The following is a 21,747-nucleotide window of genomic DNA, read 5'->3' as shown; positions in this document are numbered from 1 at the left end:
GCCCCCCACTCCCACTGACCAAATAGACTGGTCAGGCAGGGGGGGTGTCCATCGCCACCGAGCTACAGACCAAGGTCAGTCCCCCACTCCCACTGAACAAATAGACTGGTCAGGCATGGTGGCTGTCCATCGCCACCGAACTACAGAGGTTAGTCCCCCACTCCCACTGACCAAATAGACTGGTCAGGCAGGGGGGCTGTCCATCGCCACCGAGCTACAGACCAAGGTTAGTCCCCCTCTCCCACTGAACAAATAGACTGGTCAGGCATGGTGGCTGTCCATCGCACTTTTCGGATGATAATTTGAGAACAAATGATCATAAAATCTTCAAACTTAGTGTCTGTGTTAACGTTGCTCTAGTGGATGCAAAGATCCTTATCGATTTTGGGCATGGTCCAGTAGAAGTCAATTGCAAGGTCAGTGTTGCTAAAAAATAGAATCCTGGTTGGTTACACTTTTCCAGATGATAACTTCAGAACAAATGTGACTTTTCCCTGGGGATATGCCACCCCTGGGTGCTTTCTCGTGAAAGTGTTGTCATTATGAAAGGAGTTGGTATATTGGCTTGAAAAACAAAACGAGATAGTCAATAGCAGAAAAAGAAGCATTGAAATACTATTGAATTGAAATTTAGTACCCTGCAGAGTGCTATTATGAAATTTTGATGCCTTTTCTCTTTATTTCTTTGGAGATTTCTAAATAGAATCTGCTGGAGTTGCAGACTTGCTATGTTATTGTATACAAACCAGCTGAAATGTGAAAGTCAGTTTCAATTAAATAGAGATGGCAATTCAACAAAAAAATATTCTCAAGTTTCTTTAGAATTTATGAATTTATTTTATATTGTTTAACAGATACAACAGTTACAGAAGCAGATCGAGTCCCAGCAGACCAAGTCAGTTCCGCCACAACCACAGGTGGCTCGACCCTCTGCCACTGTCACGGTGGAGCGTGTCAGGTAAGTTATTGTGGTCATGTCGGTCAGTAGCTTTTGTTTAATCAGTTCATTTACCTTGCTCAATCCTACTTGATTTCAAGATTTTTGGATCAATTGTTACCACATTTTCAGTTTAAATCTATTGATCAAATTTTGAAGTTTCGAAATATTTTCTTCGGGTTGGTATATATATTTATATATATTAAATTCAAGTTCCTACAGCACAACCTGTGAAATGTTTATGGTTGATGTTTTGATGATAGTTTGATATGTACTCTGTCACCTTCATCAAACAAATGACCAGTAAAGTGTATGATCAATTACAGGTAGGTGCCAAAAATGCACAAGATGACATTCAATGGACAAGTTGATTTGGCTGTGCTTCGATTAATACAGCTCAGATGAATCTTAAAAGTTATATGATTACAATGAATGAATTTTAAAAGGTAAAGTAAAAAGATGACATAAGACAACAGCTGAATTCATATGAATGTTGACTTTTTTCTCTGAAGTGCGCCTACCTCTGAGGCTCCAAAGACGGCCAACATCCGGCCGATGGCGTCCCCGGTACCTGTAACACCGCGGACCCAGCCTGCTCAGATTCAGCCACAGTCTGCTGCCACTAAAGCCACCGCCAGTATTCGACCGATGGCCATTGCCCCAACAACAGTGGCACCCAGTAGTGGCCCCACACCGACGGCTACTGTCATGCCAACCACAGTATCTGTTCAGGACAACCAGGGTAGGTTGGGAATTTTTCTTTGACCTTTCTTTGTGGTTAAGTCTGTCCGTCCGTCTAAACTTTTGTTTTCAGAGATAACCTCGAATCCAAATGACTAATCTTTTTGAAATTTGATGGAGACATTTAACTTGTCTGACATGGGGTTGCACCTGCCCCAACCGCAATGCTCCATGTCAAGCCTAGGCTATACCTATAATAGTGATTGTCCATCCATAGATATGCATGATTTCATTACAACAGCTACTCTAAATGTCAGCAATCCTATTACTACTCTATATGATTATGTTCTGATCACTATCAGAATTGTCTTAACTGATACTAACTGATCATGCAATACTCTTAACTGCTACTGACTGATCATACAATACTCTTAACTGATACTGACTGATCATACAATACTCTTGTGTGTTTGTGCTCCTACAGAGAGCTCCCAAGTGTCCCAGCTGTCTCCTGCCCTGGCCCGCCCCACCCAGCATGTTCAAAGGGTCACTCCCCAGGTGGAATCTGGCACAGGTAAGCATCTATCTCTCTAAGGTTGTAGAGAGCTTTGATTAGAAAGCTGTATTACATGATAGGATATATTCCGTTTCTTCTATTTCAGTGGGCTAAACCCTTCACGCCAATGTTCAATTTCTAAATTCAAATAAGATCTTTAAAAAAAAATTGCATTCGTAAAATATAGTTTATGATCCTGGCTCTATCTAATCAAGGCTCACCATAAAATGGCACCAAATCACTGGGTGAGTTGTACTTCTTAAATGAACAAATCAGGTCCAAGCAATAAAACTGTTTGGAAAAAGATAAACAAAAAAGACACTGCTCCGGTAAGGGAAGGTCTCTTTAAGCACATCCGAGTGTCCCTAAGTTGAGATCAGCATCACTGGGTCTAGTCAAGTCAACACTTTAACGTTTTTATTGGTTAACAGTTACTTAGTTGTCTTGACAAAATCAAACAACACAATTACTCTAAGCAATCCTGTATGAATAATTTTCTTTTTTTTTACAGAACCAACAGTGGTTGTCACGGAGACAGAGGTAGTGAGTAGTCACACAGAGATGGCTGCCGTAGATCCACAGCCATCTTCTTCAGCAGCCTGCGACTCCCAAGCAACAGGCACTCAACTGAAACGTTCACGTGACGACATGGAAGGGTGAGATTTGGAAACAGTCAAACCTACTCTATCTGCCTCCTAAAATAATCTCCAATATAGGATCAGGTGTACAGTGATTATATTTGGAGGTGCCCTTCTGGGATTCCTGTAGAAATGTACATTTGGCCCCCAATTTCCAATGTCTATGCGACAGAAATGCCGCACATATAGATGACTCTGAATTACTGACTCTCTTATATGTCTGAAATAAATGGTCAATCGTCTAACTCGGCCATAGCAAACAAATATCAGTGTTATAACATTTTGACTTAGTAGCATGTTGAAAGAAACTGCTTAGATTAAATATCGACCAAGCTAGAATGAACACCATAGGAACTTCACATATTAATTTGAACCCTGAAAGGTTAAAGTCCTCTATATACTTACTACTCCGTATAAAAAAAAAACAACTCCTTATATGCAATTAGCTGCTCGGCCTTTAGGAACGAATGAGTCGGCGTTTATTTCAAATCGTTGTTTTATGCACATATATACATCATACGTGTAACCCACACTCGACATCTCCCCCTCTCAGACCATGTTTATCTAAATAAACCAAGCCTGCCACCCAACCTGAAAACCCATTTTAGGGTTACAGGAGGTGTACCAGCCCAATGCTTCAGGTTTACCTTGCTGGTATTTCTAAACATGGAGTATGAACACGATCTTCATACATTCAAGAGTTACAAGCTATTATTTCCCTTATATTACAATGAATTATGCTGAATTCAAACGGTCCGTTCCTGAGCTGACCAAAAGCTAGAATGCCTAACAAACTAACCCCATCACGCCTTACGCTTTCGAAACAATCTCATTGGTCGGCTATAAACCGCACGTGCTTCTCAAACTGTTGGTTTAAACAATTTATGTGTATTAATTAACTACATGTTGAAGAACTTCTTTTATGCAATTGCATTTCAAGGGAGATGGCTTTATATATATAAGATTTACAATCTTGTTGCCAGATTCTATTCCTATTTACCTGTGTAGTTATTATATATGATGAATGAAATAAAATATTGTTTAAACCAAATGTCTACCATGTATATATAGGTATGCTATTTGGTGAAATAATTGTATCGAGAATGTCCTGGAAATCTTATTCTTTTATTTAGTTAATAATTTTTGATTATTTCTTCTTTTTTGGCAGACATGAGGAGGAGACGGACGCCAAAAGAACGAGAGTATCTCCTGTAAGTATGACGAGTTATTGATATTTGTATCTCTTATATAAAGGTAAACTAAGTCTCTTGATGTAGAACATTATTCTGGTAAGTAAGTGAGTAAAGTATCATTATGTGAAGTATGGTGTTAGTCAGTGTTATGTTGTTGAATGCATAGCCATTGTAAGTAATACTTCCTGTCCAACACATCCTCAATACTCGAGGGGTTACGCTCACTTTCGCTCTCTGCACCCCGGGAATATGTCATAACAAAAATGAAGGCTTGGTGGGCGTCACCCTGTGGATGAGACGAGGAGACTAGTTTGATCCTTTGATGTACATGAAAAAGAATCTGTCGGTTGCTTAAATGTAAAATTGACTGGCTTTAAAGTTGTGTGTCGCTCCTCTCTAATCTTCAAAGAACAGGGATCAGCCTAGTGATTGGTCAGAGCTTTTTTTACCCAAGACCGATCAAGTAGCTAGCCGTGAGCCTTCAATTTTGGTATGACTTATTCCCAGAGTTGGAGAGCGAAAGTGAGCGTAACCCCTCGAGTATCAATGATGTGTCAAACATGACGTTGTCACGGTTGATGTGGGAGTGAGTCGGTAACAGTAGAACACAGTGTGAAGAGAAGCAAACATGAAAAATATGTTAAGTAGAGGTTGACAATATTAATAACATTTACTGTTGAGTTTTAACTTTGATGGTTGAATGTGTGTCAATGTACTCTCAATATATATTGTGAATATTCCATCATTACTTATCTAGGGGAGCTGGGAGGCACCTGAGTTTATATATTATAGGTGGTGGGTTTAATTAGATCTGCCAACCATTTCAAATATTAAATTACTTTAATATTTAAATGGTGATTGGGTTTAATATTTAATTGAAGGTGGGGTTTAATATTTAATTGGTCGCAGGGTTTAATATTTAATTGGCGGTGGGGTTTAATATTTAATTGGCGGTGGGGATTAATATTTAAATGGTGATGGGGTTTAATATTTAATTGGTGGCGGGGTTAAATATTTTATTGGCGGTGGGGTTTAATATTTAATTGGTGGTGGGGTCTCCTATAAAGTGCCTCCCACCCATGGTTATTTCTGATACAGCCCTTATAAAAAATTGCTACTAAATATTGGTATGTGTCTACTATTGCTGACTGATTTAGGCTTCTAGAGGTCAGTTGTCATGTTTAGATTACTATATAAATCATCAAGAGTTGTCTCCTCCTGTTACAGGACCAGCAGGCACTCCCATCTATCACTGTTACTGATGAGCATGCCAACACAACGCCCATTCCCGAACAGGGAGGCACGGCTACCCAGGATACCGAGGTTACGGGGTCAGAGGTTCCGTCAGACAGTTTACCCACACAGGTAAGACACCCGGGGACATATTCACTTACTATTCCCTACAAATTTCTTGACAGTTCTACACAATAGGAACTCAATAATATTGCTTCTTAAAATTCAGAATTCACAACCTACAATTTAAATCATACCTATTGTCGTCATGTCAAGTTTCACCTCTGTCTCCTTCATTTATAGATTTTTGAGTCGTCACTGGACCAGGCCTACGAAAGTCAGGCCACCGTGTGCTTTGATACTCAGGTATGTGCCCAGTATTAAGGAAGAGTATCTGATAACAATCTGATTTCTGTTGATAGTAGACAAGGACAAGGCGGGGGGGAATATATATATATATATTTTTGTATTTGACAATTTGTCTCGAAAGATAGAAGAAAAATAACGTATAAAGACATGATTTGTTATAAAGTACAAAATCAAAATTAAAGGTCAAGTGGATTTCATATGTAAAGTAAGAATGAATCATAACGTAACAAATTGGCGGGATGTGTAAGTAGAAAAAGTTTTACAAGAATTCTCCCTAAATAATTCACCAACAGACAATTCATCACCTGTTGTACTCTCATGTTGTACTCTCATTTTTCTTTGAAATGACACAGGAAATGATAGAAGAGGAGACTGAAGTGGAGGAGGCAGATGATGATGATGATGATGCAGTCATCGTTGTGGAGAGCGATGAGGAAGATGATGAGGATGCGGAAGATTACGATGATGATGATGATAATGAAGGATATAATGAAGAAATGGGTGATTACGATGAGGACGAGGAAGAAGACGATGATGAACCAATACAAGATGATGACTATGAGGAGGTGCGTATATGTACAATGTGTTGTTGTGTGTATGTGTAGACAATGTGTTGTGTGTATGTTTAGACAGTGTGTTGTGTGTATGTGTAGACAAGGTGTCGTTTGTTTGTGTAGACAGTGTGTTGTGTGTATATGTAGACAAGGTGTCGTTTGTTTGTGTAGACAAGGTGTCCTGTGTATGTGTAGACAGTGTGTTGTGTTTATGTGTAGACAGTGGGTTGTGTGTATGTGTAGACAATGTGTTGTGTGTATATGTAGACAAGGTGTCGTGTGTATGTGTAGACAGTGTGTCATGTGTATGTGTAGACAAGGTGTCGTTTGTTTGTGTAGACAAGGTGTTGTGTGTATGTGTAGACCATGGGTTGTGTGAATGTGTAGACAAGGTGTCATGTGTATGTGTAGACAGTGTGTTGTGTGTATGTGTAAGCAGTGTGTTGTGTGTATGTGTAGACAAGGTGTCGTTTGTTTGTGTAGATAGTGTGTTGTGTGTATGTGTACACAAGGTGTCGTGTGTATGTGTAGACAAGGTGTCCTGTGTATGTGTAGACAGTGTGTTGTGTGTATGTGTAAGCAGTGTGTTGTGTGTATGTGTAGACAAGGTGTCGTTTGTATGTGTAGACAAGGTGTCGTGTGTATGTGTAGACAGTGTGTTGTGTGAATGTGTAGAGAAGGTGTCGTGTGTATGTGTAGACAGTGTGTCGGGTGTATGTGTAGACAGAGTGTTTAAGAAGTACACTCACCTAAAAATCTGTTGTACAATATCATTTGCTATTTAGAAGGTCAATTCTCCCAATTTCATATCACAGATGGTTTTGACTCAAATCTTGGAATATTTTATTGTTATTCCTTGGTAAATTAACACAAGTATCTGAAATGGATGTTTTTGCAGTATAGGTATTTTCAAAATATGTTTAACAAATGTAGCACCGATAAAAGACATTATTGGCAACTCTACTGTTTGTTATGTCTAATTAGCTGGTGTTTTTTGTTCAATTAGCTTTGCCTCCTTTTTCCAAATATCTGTTAATATTTTTTTTGATGACCTGTATTTATTTTGTCTAATAATGTTTTTAATGCATCTATTAATTAGCTGTGATTATTTTTGTCTAGTTACCAGAGGGACACGCTGAAGAGGGGGAAGATGAGTACCAGACAGACACACAGCCTGGGGAAATGCACAGCCCTGGAGATGAGGGAGACGATGAAGTGGTCATTGTAGGTCAGTAGGTCATATCACAAGGTAATAGGTCATTACAGAGGTCATAGGTCAACACAGGAGGCTGGGCTGGAGGAAGACAATGGCATTGTCACATTGGGTTTAAGATCTAGTAACCATGGTAGGTTATCATATATAGGGGGTTGATACATTGTAGGTCATCACATGTACAGTTTAATACAATGTATGTAAGCCTCTTGCAGTGTTGATAAATGAAACCATTATGTTTTCATTTTATTGATTCATACAAACACCTCTTTCTGTTATCTATTTTATTTCCTTTGTGAAGCCAATTATTTAACTAGATGCTTAAAAAACTGTTTTTAACTTCAAACTTCAAGATGACGAGGATAATGACAACCAGATGGAGCCACAGGAGCCGGAGGTGCAGCCTGTGCCACAAGTGGTAGCGCCCTCTGTACAGACGCCAGTTAGCCAGCGCTCACAGCTACCGTTCCATGCCATGGAGCGCCAGATGTCTGTCACGCGTACACAGCTTGCACCATTTGTACTGGGGGTGAGTGAGGTACTGGGGGTGGGTGAGGTTCTGGGGGTGAGTGAGGTACTTGGGGTGAGTGAGGTACTGGGGGTGAGTGAGGTACTGGGGGTGAGTGAGGTACTGGGGGTGAGTGAGGGTACTGGGGGTGAGTGAGGTACTGGGGGTGAGTGAGGGTACTGGGGTTGAGTGAGGTACTGGGGGTGAGTGAGGTGTGAGATGTATAATAACCTATATCAGTCCAGTCTATGGTTGACTGAGGAACATCTGACAGCATTTGTACTGGGGGTGGGTGAGGTACTGGGGGGTGAGTGAGGTGTGAGATGTGTAATAACCTATATCAGTCCAGTATATGGTTGACTGAGGAACATCTGACAGCATTTGTACTGGGGGTGAGTGAGGTACTGGGGGGGGAGTGAGGTACTGGGGGGTGAGTGAGGTACTGGGGGGGAGTGAGGTACTGGGGGTGAGTGAGGGTACTGGGGGTGAGTGAGGTACTGGGGGTGAGTGAGGTGTGAGATGTTTAATAACCTATATCAGTCCAGTCTATGGTTGACTGAGGACCATCTGACAGCATTTGTACTGGGGGTGAGTGAGGTGTGAGATGTGTTATAACCTATATCAGTCCAGTCTATGGTTGACTGAGGACCATCTGACAGCATTTGTACTGGGGGTGAGTGAGGGTACTGGGATTGAGTGAGGTACTGGGGGTTGAGTGAGGTACTGGGGGTGAGTGAGGTGTGAGATGTATAATAACCTATATCAGTCCAGTCTATGGTTGACTGAGGAACATCTGACAGCATTTGTACTGGGGGTGAGTGAGGTGTGAGATTAATAAAATCTTTCACCCCCTTGGGGGTGAGATAGGGGGATCTCAACCCGAGGGGGGGGAGATTCTTAAGTTGACAAACACGAGGCTTAGATTTTACAATAATTATTAGAGGATATCGTTGCAGTTTGGTTTCTGAAGAATTCCAGAATAACATTCACGGAAAAGAATTATTAAGCTGTGATGAAGGTTGATTTACTGTGTATTTGAGGTGATGTGGAGAGTTGTGTGCTATTTTTGCAGGGACAAGCCGGAGGGTTTGAGGATGGAGAGGACTGTATCGTGCCCAGTACTCCAACACTGTTTGTCCCCAACAGAGGTGATGGAGGATTTGCAGAGGCTGTCAGGTATGGCAAATCTGGACAAGCTGCTGCATTGCTTTCATTTTAACCATGTGGCTTTTAGCTTTTGAACTATTATATGCCATTCTAGTTGAACCCAGAAGTAAAATTTAGTTTGTTAATAGCAAAATCAAAAATTTCTTCTGATATTTCTGTGTTTTTCGTGAAAATTATTATATTGATTATACTTATCATGATCTACCCAAAAAAGTATACAATTTATTTTGCAACGGCAGAAAAGTGACAACAGAGCAGGAAGTGTAGTTAGGTAGATGCTCTATCTAGAGTTTGTGGTCCCTGGTTTGAATTTCGGTCTGACCCTTTAAATTGTCCACTTCTCTTCAGTGTCGTGTTGTTGTGTTACAGTTCTCCCCAGATCCCCCACCAGAGGTTCACCTTCACCAGTCACACAGAGGCCATCGCCCACCACGACCTCGGCCAACTCGAGTCCCAGGAAGGTACACAAACACACTCGTACTAGTAGTACAAATATACTTGAGGGTTGTTTCAGAATTAACCGTAACAGAGGGGGAGGCACTTTTTTCAGAGAATTAACGAATACCCCTGACCAACATATGGCTACAATCATAAAATTTGGGTAATACATTATCTTGTTATCCTGTAGAATTGTCCTGTATCCAACATGACGATAAAAACTGGTTTTCTAATACAGTTTTAAAGTAAAAAAATATTCTCAAGAGATGGAATGAAAGTCTCAACATTATCAATTTTATCTCAGGATTGTTCACTACAAGGTGAGTGTTTATTTATTTCAGCCCTAGGAATGGATGATACTCAGATGGATTTGTCCCAGTTAGAGGAAGAACAGGGACACAGTGTACCCACCAATCCTGTTCACCAGGCTCCTACAGGTAGACACAACTCACTCACAATTTGTTCCCACTTTGATAATGTAAATGGTGTCACCATCAGTGCTGATTTCTGCTAATATTGCCTGAAATCCTCTTTGTATTAAAGCCTGTTTAGCCTACATGTAGTGAATAAATTGGGGTAATCAGTTTCAATAATAATTATAAAAAAACAACTAAAACAAATAATTTAAAAAAAAACACAGTCACACTGTGTGATGTTAACCCTTTCACCCCTATGTAACTTTAGTAGACTCTACCATGCGTTGATCTGGATGAGTCCATTTTGGTCTACAGTGGTGAAAGGGTTAAGGAGAGCTATTAACTCTCTAAGAGAATATTTCTGATGTTCAGAACTTGGCAGTCTTATTCTGGACCTTAACAATTTTACTTTCAGTTTAACATATCTCTTTCTACACATGTACAGTCGGGGTGATAACTTTTTTTATTCCCCAATTCAGGTTTGAAAAAAAACAAAAGTTGGGATCTTTTCTCTGTTTGATAAAACTCTTGCTTGACTTATAGGTGTCAAACTAAAACTGTAGGATGAACTGGATATGTGTAAAATTTCTAACCTTTTATCTTGCCTTATATATTTTGCTTCCATTAAAATTGTTGACAGTGTAATGTAGAAATGAATAAAATATGATGTTTGATTAAAAACTGTCTCTTTAATAAGACTAACTGTAATAATTCAGGAATTTTATGATCAGCATTGATTTAACTAAAATTAAGTTAAAAAGAAGTCACTCTTTAATTTTTAGCGACAACTTCTGGAGAGTCGTTTGATCCTGTTCCGTCAGTCAGTGTTGTTGACGACTCCCTTACAACAGACAGGTATGTATATGTAGCTAAGGACCTGCTACAAGAACAGTACTAATATACTGTATAGCTGTTTAATTTGGCAGGGCTAATTGTCTCAATCAGAATTTTTTTGTAAGGATTAAATTGTGTGCAGCACGCTTAAATTCATGATTTGTTTACCTTCCAACTTAAGCGTGTTAATTGGAATGTAAGCTGTTTTTATACCCAGCAATAAAATGGGGGGGGGGGGCATATAGTGTTGTCCATGTCCGTCCCGTCTCAATCAGTAGATCTGTGAGATAATCTCTAACCCAGTGATCTCACAAACCTAAACATTGGGGTGGTTATTACTACTTCGTTATTTTTGCAGTGGCCCGGAGAACCTTACAACTGACACAGTAGGAGAAAGTGGCCACGATCCTTCAACATCAACAGGTAACATTAGTTATGTAACAGGTAGGAGAGTAGTGTAATTCCAGATCGAGCCCAAGATCCCAGACTTCCTAGCGGACACTCTACCACTTAGCTAAAGGGAAATTCCATCTAGGCTAGCACGAAGCCAAAAGGCGACCATAATCTTATGTACAAGTTTATGTACAAGTAAAGTCAGCCTCACTACTCTCCCTGTTTTAAATGTGTTGGCCCTGGAACACCACAGCCCAGGTTCTAACTCCCTGTCACTACAGGGAGGGCCACGGACACCGTTTGTTACAGGAAAGAGAGTTGTGTGATTCCACCGGGGATCGAACCCACGATCTCAGACTCCTAGTCAGACACTCTCCCACTGAGCTTAAGGGAAATTCCCTCTAGCTTGAAGCTGGAAGGCGACTGTTATCCTATGTACAATTAAAACTGCCACAGTTATTTTGTGTCTACAGCTTTGTGTCTGTGAGTAGTAGGATATCAAACTGATGGATTAGTTATTATCACTTAACTGAAGTAGTGCCTGGATAAAATTTCCAAAAGCTGATTTACTATACAGTACATGTTATTTAGTAAGGTCTGGGCGGGGATGGCAGAGAGGTACTTATAATATATGGATTGCGGGGATTAAAATAATTCTTTACATTTGTATATTGCACACAGGAAAAAATAATTGTGACTAATGAGGGTCACGAAAAATGGCCTCACTGCTCTCCTCTGTGTATTCTTTAATAGCCATTGTTCCAATTCAAATTTGTAGAGTTAATAAGATATTTTTTTAGGTCACCTGAGCTTTGCTCAAGTGACCTATTCCAATCGCTTTTCGTCCGTCGTCGTCCGTCGTCCGNATTAACCAACGATGTTGTAGGTGCATGTAAATGATCTTTCAGTTACTAATGTGATCTTCAAGTTAAATCCTAGAACATATCCTGAATTGAAACTAACTAAACCATCATTTTGTTAACCTCAGATAATGTTATTCGCTGGCAGTGTAAAATCTTGTTCTATAAAATCTCTGATTGTTCCCCTTGTTCTTTAGGTAAACCAGAGCAATCGGAGGCAAGCGGGGGACAGGAGGGCGAGTCTGGGACAGCTGGATCTTCAGCTGCGGGCAGTGACCCACTGTCATCCTCCTTCGGACAAGCTGCAGACAAATCTGATGCAGGTATGTGAACATGAAGAATGTTCAAGCAGATTCACGCTTAAAGGTCTCATGATCATAAGCAGTCATCCATGAAAGTCAGTTGCTGAAGTTACAATTCTGTGGAGATCAATTGTAGCTCACAGGCTTTATTAGTACCATCAACCTCAATCTGAAATATACCTCAATTTAATGCTGTGCTGTTTAAGGCTTTCCACACAACAACAGGTGTCCCAATTAAGTTAATGTCCTTCAATGTTCTCCAAAACCTACAACTGAGTATTTGTTTTTACTCCCAAATTAGTTGTGCCCCATTTTTCAAGGACTGTCCTATTAACTAGGTTCCTATGGGTGCAGAATTTTGAAAAATAAAATATAACCCAAAATTCATGGGGAACAGTGTGTTCTTGTTCTGAATGAGCTGTGGCCAAGTTTTGGTCCCTGTTTACCAAGTCAAGTTCAAAGATAGATACGTCATTTGAATACTTCTTGGGTTAAAGGGAAAGGTGGTTGGTTATTTTTTTAACAAGTTTTAAAAGTAACATTCATGTCTAGATAAATCCAACGAAGATTGAAATAAAATATAGATATTATAAGGAAACATTTAATAGGGTTATAGGTGTTTCTTATGATTGAAAAATCATGGGTTTTGACTTTGTTTAAAAAAGATACTGTTACTCCTTCAGTAAAAAAATGTATGTATGACAATTTCAGGAGTTGAGCTTGTATGTGTCGATCTCAAACTAAGTGAACATTTTAATGTTAGCCAGCCTCATTCAGTCTTAAAAAAGTACGAAATGTAGTACTAAATCAAATTATTAAATGTGAATTTTCATTGGAAGTATGAAAAGTGGTTTTGGAGAAAACTGTGGAGTTCTATGATGGCGTTGACTTGCAAAATTTTGTTTGTAACAGGGAAAGCGAAAAAGATTCAGCCGATTATATGGGAGCAGACGGGAATGCCGATCCAGACCACAGTGTCCCTCTCCCAGCCAGTACAGCACCTTAGGGGGCGGGGCAGTGTACGGGGGGCAGGACAGACGAGGGGAATTATGCAGCATCCCCGCGGACACAGAGGTTACAACAGGCCTCGGGCACCAACACCACGTGGCACGCGCATCATGAGGGGTGGCAGGGGAGGCAGCTATAGGCCTCCGATGTACTGAAGTGTCGGCTTACACAAAGGGACTTAATGCAAGCAGACATGACTTTCATGGATCAGGATGAGAATGTGTAAACCCACAAACTTCTGATGTAAAAAAAACAACAGTTTTTGATATGATGATTGGGTATTGTGAATGAACGATGTGAATGAAGACTTGTGACAGGACTTCTAGGTGAAGTGTGTTTATGTAATCTGGTGGCACGTTTAAGTGAACAATATACACGTTAAATAGGCTTGATGCAACTCGAAAATATACCCCGACATCGGAATTAATTTGTTGTAACAGTACGTCAACTTACAGTAGTGCTTTTAAATGGATGCTGAACTGTTGTGTTTGGTATAATAATGATTTTGCACTAAATTATTGAAAACGCGTTAATAGTAGTGCTACAATTCTCTCTATCGAGGATAAATTGCTTTCTTTTTAATTACTTTATTACTGTTGTAAATTCATTGGTAATAAGTGGATAATTTAGAAGTGTTTTGTCCAGTGATGTTGTTCATTGTCGGAAATCACGAGTTTGAAGAGATATTGAATCGTTTTCTGTATTTGTTGGCACTTTTGGAAGTGAACCGTATTTCCATCTTTACTACTGGAAAACAAAGAGGACATGTAGAAAACTCGTGTTATGGGGATATTCATAATTTTGTTTTGATAAGGTCATTCAGAGTGTAATGAACTTGTTTCCATTTTACACGTACATTGTGAGGGATGAGGTGAGTTTGGTTGGTAAGGTCAGTTGAGGTTATGGATGTGTACAAATCATGCTATCATTTTTCATGAAAACTATCATCAAAATATGAATAAAAATACCAAAATATATTGGTTAGGTTTTTCTTTTTTGAACTTTTATGGCAGGTCAGTGCAGGAGTGTCATGGTTGATAGATCAGTGTCGGGGCAAATTAGCTGGAGTTGGATATCTACATTGATTTACTGCTCAAATCAACTTTACTTTGATGAGCAAAGATCATAAGACATCTATGTAATGACATTAAGTATGCCTCAAGATTTATTTCATCTTTCGTTTATTAAAATATTTTTTTCAGGAAGTAAAATGAAATATCTATACTGTGGCAGATTTTAATTGTACATATGATTACGGTTGCGACCTCAGACTTCCTATTGGGACGCTCTACCACTGAGCTAAAGTGAAATATCCTCTAGTGCGACCTTAATCCTATGTATAATTAAAATCTGCCACACTACTCCCCCCTTTTTAAATGTGTTTGCCTGCAAGTACCACAACAACCTGGGTTCAAACTCCCAGTCACCACAGGGAGGGCCATTGACACCATTTGTAACAGTTAAGAGAGTAGTGTGCTTACACCGGGGATCGAACCTGTGACCCCAGACATCGGGACGCTCTACCACTGCGCTAAAGGGAAATTCCCTCTAGTACCAAGCTAGAAGGGGACTTATCCTATTTACAATTAAAATCTGCCACACATGAACTAGAAGTAATTTATATGAGAAGCAGAACTATAGCATACAGTCTGTTTTTGCACCCGAAGAAAATTAAGTACCGGTACTGTTAATATTTATGCATTGTGCAACAATGTTAGTAAATTTACTGTTAAACAAAAATCCTGTTTTCCAACAAAAATCACAATTTCTAACAACATTTGACAGAATCACACATATATTTATTGATAAGCAACCAAGTCAACAGAATTGTCTTATTGATGATATATATAAAAAACTAACAACTTTAATATACAGTAAATGGTGAATTATCCCAACAATACTACCCCTACCTCCTCAACCATAACACCCTAAATATTGCAGAATTTGGAGAACTTAGAATACCAATGTATTATGCAGAATGCACTTAGTGTATTGCTGACAATAGCTTGCTGTTAAACGTGTCAATGATCTATAGATTTACAAGCATTTTTTTTACTGACATGTGAAGAAAAATTGAAAAGTCAAGTAACGTTTTTCCTTAAAGCAAAAAATGTTTTCCTCTTCCTTTTTTTTATGTTTTAGAAAAAGTATTCGTTCAAACATTGAATGAGACTGAAATGAATATGAATTTTAGTGCAAGGTATGATACAATACAAAAGCTTGGTATAGGTGTGGATTGGTGCAGATAAATAGTCTAGTGCATGGTAACATTGACCGTGAGATTGATCACAAACGTGAGATACATTGTAGCAACAGTTACATTAGCCTGGCAGATCGGGCTGGCATGATCACGAAAAACAGGACAAAACAAATGTGTTCCTCGCCCAACTCTCGTAAGTTAACACATACAACAAGCATCCACAGAAACAATTACACATTCATACAATTTAGCCAAACCTAAGGACTCGAGCATCGGTTGACATTTTTAATTCAATATATTACTTGTGTTATACTGAAAATGCATTTCTCTTTTTAATATTTTTTTTTGTACTGGTTAACATCATTATTATAGATCATTCTTTTCTTATTTGCCTCATCAGAACATGAGACCCATTACATTTAATTTGTGAAATTAACACTTCGTGATGTGCGACAAAGTGGAAAAAAATCATATCTCAAGCAGAACTCCAACTTCAGTTTCATTTTATTCATATAATACCGTACAGAGAATACACTGAACAAGGTATATGCATTACATCTATACTGGTGTATGATCCGACAAATGAAATAAATCTGAAATATTGATGTATAAGTAATTTAAATATATGTATTTCAAATAAAACATTTAGCACAACAGCTAGCAGGTGAACAACTAGGACAACACCCACTGTATCTGACAGCAGAATTTCGGTGCACAGGTGTGACACGAAGGCAAAGTTGTTTGCCTCTATCCATGTAAACAGGATAAAACTGGCACAGAATACCAAAAATGATACATCGTCCGATAAAAACAATAATATACAGCAGAATTAAAATCAAATATAGAAAGAAAAAAAAATCATAAAAATTCCAAAGTGTTTGTAGCAACAGCTAGATTTTTGTATATTCTTCAGCTTTAAATAAAATCACAGTAGGCTTAACCTAAGGAAAGACATCATTGGTTTTCATTTCCAGAAATGTATAACAATGTTAACAAATTTGTATAAATCTTCGAAAATATTTCCCCCTCTTGAAATGTTCAAATACTGATGAGTTCAAATAGAGCACTGAGTTCTTATGCAAGGACCTGTGATCTCTCTCGCTGGATTCCAGTCAGCGTCAAATTCCTCTCGAGGGCGGTTGGAGGGCGGGTCATAAGCTTCTTGCGCACGTCCATACATCTGTTATCAAGGTTCAAAGAGTTGATCTTCTGAGCAAGGTCATCATTAATTCTGTGTAGGTTGTTTTCTAGACCATCAAGAGCGTGTCTGTAAAAATAATTAGAAATTTGTATATTGATCAGTTTATCACAAGATCTGTATATTAGTGTTGCTAGTTCTATGTCATTGGTTTAACAGTTTGGTTTGACCGTTTATTTGTTTGTGTTTTAAGTCCTATTAACAGCTATGGTCATTTAAGGACGTGCCAGGTTCTGAGTTCCCAGAGAAAAACCACCGACCTATGGCCAGTACCTGGCGACTGCCCCACGTAGGTCTCGAACAGATGACCCAGTGGTGGAGGGCAGAGTGGTAGCAGAATGTCAGACGCCTTAACCAATTGGCCACCGCAGCCTCCTGGTTTATCAGATGTATATTTCGAGCTTCATAATAGGAAATAAATTTGCCTGTTGCCTATCATACCAGAGAAATAATAAATGGTCGACACCGGCACTTTTCTAATCACATTGACTACCATAGTAAGACATGAAATATTCTGAAAAATCAATGTATTGACATTTGTGTATGTACATTATTTCCTTTGGTTGTATTTGATATAAAAGCAAAATAAAACAGTTTGAAAATTATTTTAATTATTTGGTAACTATGGACAGCAACAATAAATAAATATATGTACTTTGGTAATGTTTATATAGAATCAACAGCTACATAGTGTAACAGTACTTACTTGGCCTGTTTGAGTTTCTCCTCCAGGGCACGTTTTGTTGCTTCCAGCTGTTTCACCTCATCAGTAAGTCCGTATTGAGGAGCATCGCGACACAGCTCAACATTGGGGCGGTACGTCCTGTTTTCCAGACGAGTCTGAGCCAGCTTCATTGGGTTCCTCTTCTCACGGATCTTCTCCTCAATACCACGGATGTCGTTCTCGAGCTCGGCAATCTCCTCTTCAGTCTAATAACAGATAAAACAATCAACTTTTACAAAATTGAACTTCAAATAGTTAAAGAGATACTCAAAAATTTTGAAAGGTAAAGTAATCAAGGGGTAAATTGTTATCACACAAATATTTAGTGTCATTTTCCATGTATACACATATGAGGCTGACCTAATGATGCCACCTTCTTTCTGGTCATTGTTCATTTCAACAAATTTTCTTATACACATATGTATACAAATGGATTAGATAATTGGCAAAGTCATTTACAAATCTTCTTCAGTACCAGTTATATCAGTCACAACAAAAGTAAATGATCTTTTAAGGTGTCAAAATAAATATGTATTATTTAGGAGAAATGCGAATTGCTATCGTTAATTATTACATTTATATGCACAAAATTGGTTGTTTTTTATGTGGTTAAGAGGGTAGGTTGTATGTGGATGATGCATCTAAGGTCAGATTATGCAAGAGGTCTTTAAATATTATTTTATGAGATATAAGCTTTAGTTTAAAAATCTAGTCCCTAGCAGCCAGTAACTATGCCTGTCCTGACTTCACAATAAATCACACAGTACCCTGGACAAGCACGTCTAATCAACTTACATTCTTCTTCTGCCACTCCAGCTCATCCTTGGCCCTCTGAAACTCGTGGATACGCTTCCTGTAGGCATACTCTGTGGCGAGTCTCTGGGCCTCAAGGTCATTGTCGCACTGCTGCAGGGTGTGGTGGATTGCCTCCCTTAGTCTTGTAGATGCCTTCATCTCGGCGTCGGCGCGGTCTTTGTTGTAGCGACTAAAGTCCTCCCACTGTTGTGGTGTGGTACTCCTGGTCAAAAGTGAAAAACACAAATTTTATTTTTCATTTCTGATATTTCTGATCATCTCTAAAACACTTTAGCAGATAACTTGATATCTGTTTAACTATATGCAAAAAGGGTGTTTGCTTGAAAAAACAAAGCCCAATACAAAACAAAATGTATTTAAAATAACAAACGACTTATGTATATACAGAAACTGCTAGACAGACTAGCTAGGAAACTGAATGTTTAAATTATTGTTTCAGTAGAGAATCGTAGGTCAGAAGATTGGGAATTGATTTATACAGACTAGCTATCGGTATTAATGACTTTACACATGAACTCGTCATCTAATTTCAGGAAAACTTTTTTTTAATAAACTTTTACACTTATGTAACTTGTATGTACAAAAGGAAAGTCCTATTACACTGCCGAGAAAAACATCTATCTCAGTAACTGTGCTAATTGTCTGAAATATCTTACCCCTTTGGCACACGGAGGGAATCAGGTTTGAAGCTGATGTTTGGTGACCTATCCGTAAGGTTGTATTGATCAACATCAATTCCAAGGGCGAGGTTTTTGTCCTGAAGATCTGCCTGAATCTGTTGTCTAGCTTCCTGGAGCAGACATAGTTGTTCAAACCCTTCACCAACTTTCTGTTGGAGAGCCTTCTTGATACCATCAATGACTTCAACTTCCTGAAATTCAAAAATATTTATTGTAATAATGTGTCCTTTTTTCAACAGTTCATGCATGGATGTAAAATTTTACAGTGAAAACAAGTACATTTTTTTGTCAACCAATCTTAGTAAAAAAAAAAATTTTTTTTAAGGATATGTATATCATACCACACTGAAATAAATATTTAGAAGACAAATGAATTTGTGAATGAAATACCTTTAGTCATATTTATTGCAGCAAAAAATCTCAAAGACTATATATTCATGGCAATATGCATGGTTGGTACTTATAAATTTGCAGCTAAAATCCTAATACCCTATAGGACACTGTTTTGATTGAGGGAACGGTAGGAAGTTAAATACATTATCAGGTAACCTATTCCAAAAATAATTTCATTATATTTCAAATCCTCTTATCTTCTGTTGTGTTTTTTTGTGATATATTGATCTCATTACAAATTATGTTCGTGACTCACCTTATGGAGTTGATTTTCAGCCTCGTCTTGAACAACATCAATGCCCTGTCTTCCCTCTCTGAGAGTAAGACATTCAATAGCTACATCTGAGGGAAGGTTCTTAGCTTCAAGTGCATGCTCTGTCATTTCTTTAGCATCTGACAGATCTCCAATTTCTTTATCTAATTCAGCTAGTGTCCTTTCTAAAATCTCCTTCCATTTCCTGATATCATCGATACGGTCACCTAACCGGGTGTTGTTTGCATGCTGATCCCACTTTGTTTGGTTGTCAGTTTCATTTCGTAAAAACCGACTTTCTTGTCGAACCTGGTGAGAAGCATCTCTTTGTCTTTCCGCATTTGTGGAAATTGTGTGGCTATTTGTAAACCAGTCTGGAACCTGGTGCCGGGCAATCGGTCTTAGTTGAGTTGCCATGATTCGACCTGAATAATAAGAAGAAAAACTATATAAATGTTTGAATGACAGACTTCAGATCCATAAATGGAAGGGTATCCAAAATGGGACACTTTTAATATAGATGATGCAGCATATTTATTTAGCAATAAAAATGAATGGTATTATGTAGTCTTAATCAAAATTCATATAGTTTTGAGCAATTGGAGCAGGTTTTGTCTGCCTAACTACTTGTATTTTGCTAATAAACTCAATTGAAAAATGAAATAAAATGAATTAAAAAAGATTCCAGGAAAAGGTATGGAGCAACAACATCGATATATCCTATCACATTTCTAATCATAGATTTTTTTATTCAAATTTAATAACTAAAATTTATCAGAAAGTGTCGGAACTCTCTTGAAAAATATTTGAAATGGCTTATGCTGTCAATTTTCTTTTCATAGACTGAATTAAATTATGAGGTGTTCTATTTTGGGTTGGGTACCTTACAAGATGAGTTGAACCAATAGAAACATGTGCTTGTGATGCCTAAGAAATAGATAAAAACAAAGCTAAAGGCACCTGTCCTATTACACTTACAGTGTACTTCATATTATAGTAAACAAAACTGGTGTTGCAGAAACTAGATAGGAAATATTGATGTTTTTCTATTAAAAGTGTTCCGATTTGGGGTCCCTTTCGTAAATACATTCGAATTTCCAGTGAATAACATTATCCTAGATCAATGTTATAAGAAACTTCACAATTACATGTTGAGAAAAGGTGTTGAAACATAAAAACGTGTGGAAAAAAATGTTTCAATGTAAAGTCTTAGAACCATATAGCACCGGCCGTACATAAACGTTTAATTTTCTTTTATGGATTGTCATATAACTTTACCGTACTCAGAAATTCACAAAATTGAAACAAAATCAATTAAAAAATATACACGAATATTCTTTGATATGATATGATATATATAACTTCCTAGCTAACGACCAAGTATACATATATAGGAAGGCGGTTCATCATTATGGTAATGGATCTTGTTACTTCGGGCAGTAATATGTTAAAGTGTTACCACTGTGTACAAGGTGCTTAAAAGTAAACACATGACTAAGTTGCAGACAGTCAAGGTCTACCAAAAAATGGACAGTATCGTCGCTTCACATCGCGAAATTATGGATAGATACTCCGCTATTTCATTTAATGACAAGTCATGTTTCTTATTTACAACAAAAAATCGTATAGGAAAATAGAAACTTACCTTAAGCAAAGCTTTATTGATGTTCGCTTTGCCTTTTTACCTGTGGTCGTTCACTTGGGTTACCATCAGTTGGTTGCTATCTAAACAAGACAAACATGGTATATGTAGCGAGCTATTTCATTGGTTGAATGGCGCGAGCTTGTCCAATGAAGGACCGGATGACATCCACCTTATCGTTACCTATGACGACCACTCAACCGGATGTAAATTGGTAAAGCGCTAACGAGTAACGTGAAATAATTAAGGAGGCTCCACCCTTTCGTAATTAGCCAGCAGAATTCGATGAAAGTTTCACATAATGGTTATGTCACTATGTAGAGATGATTTTATGAAAATCTAAGCATTCCGATAAACTGGGGATTTTTTTTGTAAAAAATACCGAAATATTGATTTTTTGTCAAATTCAACACTTTTACATTTTTTGAGCGTGTGGCATTGTTCAAAACTATAACAACAATAAAATAATGAAAAGAAACATTGCTAATCAACCCTACAAATATTTTATTTATTATAAAATATCTACAACATGTTACAAAAA

General features: G+C 38.2%; 2 protein-coding genes across 3 annotated transcripts in view; one reads left to right on the top strand and one right to left on the bottom strand.

Annotated features, from left to right (window-relative positions):
• LOC110456047 (nucleoprotein TPR-like) overlaps window positions 1–14,275 on the top strand; it is a 56,874-nt gene extending 42,599 nt beyond the window's left edge. For both annotated transcript variants that reach the window (XM_021506571.1, XM_021506572.1), the window contains 17 exons: window positions 855–958; window positions 1,450–1,679; window positions 2,103–2,192; window positions 2,686–2,830; window positions 3,981–4,023; window positions 5,233–5,370; window positions 5,542–5,604; window positions 5,961–6,173; window positions 7,281–7,389; window positions 7,728–7,903; window positions 8,955–9,058; window positions 9,419–9,510; window positions 9,829–9,924; window positions 10,686–10,758; window positions 11,096–11,160; window positions 12,188–12,313; window positions 13,205–14,275. In XM_021506571.1, the coding sequence (XP_021362246.1) occupies window positions 855–958; window positions 1,450–1,679; window positions 2,103–2,192; window positions 2,686–2,830; window positions 3,981–4,023; window positions 5,233–5,370; window positions 5,542–5,604; window positions 5,961–6,173; window positions 7,281–7,389; window positions 7,728–7,903; window positions 8,955–9,058; window positions 9,419–9,510; window positions 9,829–9,924; window positions 10,686–10,758; window positions 11,096–11,160; window positions 12,188–12,313; window positions 13,205–13,455 (2,118 nt within the window). In that variant the 3' untranslated portion in view covers window positions 13,456–14,275. The remainder of the gene's footprint in view (window positions 1–854; window positions 959–1,449; window positions 1,680–2,102; window positions 2,193–2,685; window positions 2,831–3,980; window positions 4,024–5,232; window positions 5,371–5,541; window positions 5,605–5,960; window positions 6,174–7,280; window positions 7,390–7,727; window positions 7,904–8,954; window positions 9,059–9,418; window positions 9,511–9,828; window positions 9,925–10,685; window positions 10,759–11,095; window positions 11,161–12,187; window positions 12,314–13,204) is intronic.
• An 809-nt stretch (window positions 14,276–15,084) lies between these two features.
• On the bottom strand, window positions 15,085–21,315 carry LOC110456048 (tektin-2-like). The gene is made up of 6 exons (XM_021506573.1): window positions 21,210–21,315; window positions 19,568–19,989; window positions 18,895–19,109; window positions 18,218–18,440; window positions 17,405–17,628; window positions 15,085–16,767 (listed from the first exon to the last, which is right to left on the bottom strand). Exons 2-6 carry the CDS (start codon window positions 19,979–19,981, stop codon window positions 16,575–16,577), a joined length of 1,269 nt encoding a protein of 422 aa, XP_021362248.1. The 5' UTR covers window positions 19,982–19,989; window positions 21,210–21,315; the 3' UTR covers window positions 15,085–16,574.
• Window positions 21,316–21,747: the final 432 nt, after the last annotated feature.

This window comes from Mizuhopecten yessoensis, unplaced genomic scaffold (assembly GCF_002113885.1).
Source record: "Mizuhopecten yessoensis strain PY_sf001 unplaced genomic scaffold, ASM211388v2 scaffold8479, whole genome shotgun sequence".
In the NCBI taxonomy this organism is placed as follows: domain Eukaryota; kingdom Metazoa; phylum Mollusca; class Bivalvia; order Pectinida; family Pectinidae; genus Mizuhopecten; species Mizuhopecten yessoensis.
Note: the sequence above shows the minus strand (reverse complement) of the source record. Positions and strands in the feature narration are given on the sequence as shown.

Bases quoted from the DNA above. Each gene is read 5' to 3' on its own strand.
- LOC110456048 (XM_021506573.1), bottom strand. From the start codon at position 19,981: ATGGCAACTCAACTAAGACCGATTGCCCGGCACCAGGTTCCAGACTGG. The intron at 19,110-19,567 runs GTGAGTCACGAA...TTTGAATTTCAG, and splicing joins CTGAAAATCAACTCCATAAG to GAAGTTGAAGTCATTGATGG. The intron at 18,441-18,894 runs GTAAGATATTTC...ACTTTTGACCAG, and splicing joins TCCCTCCGTGTGCCAAAGGG to GAGTACCACACCACAACAGT.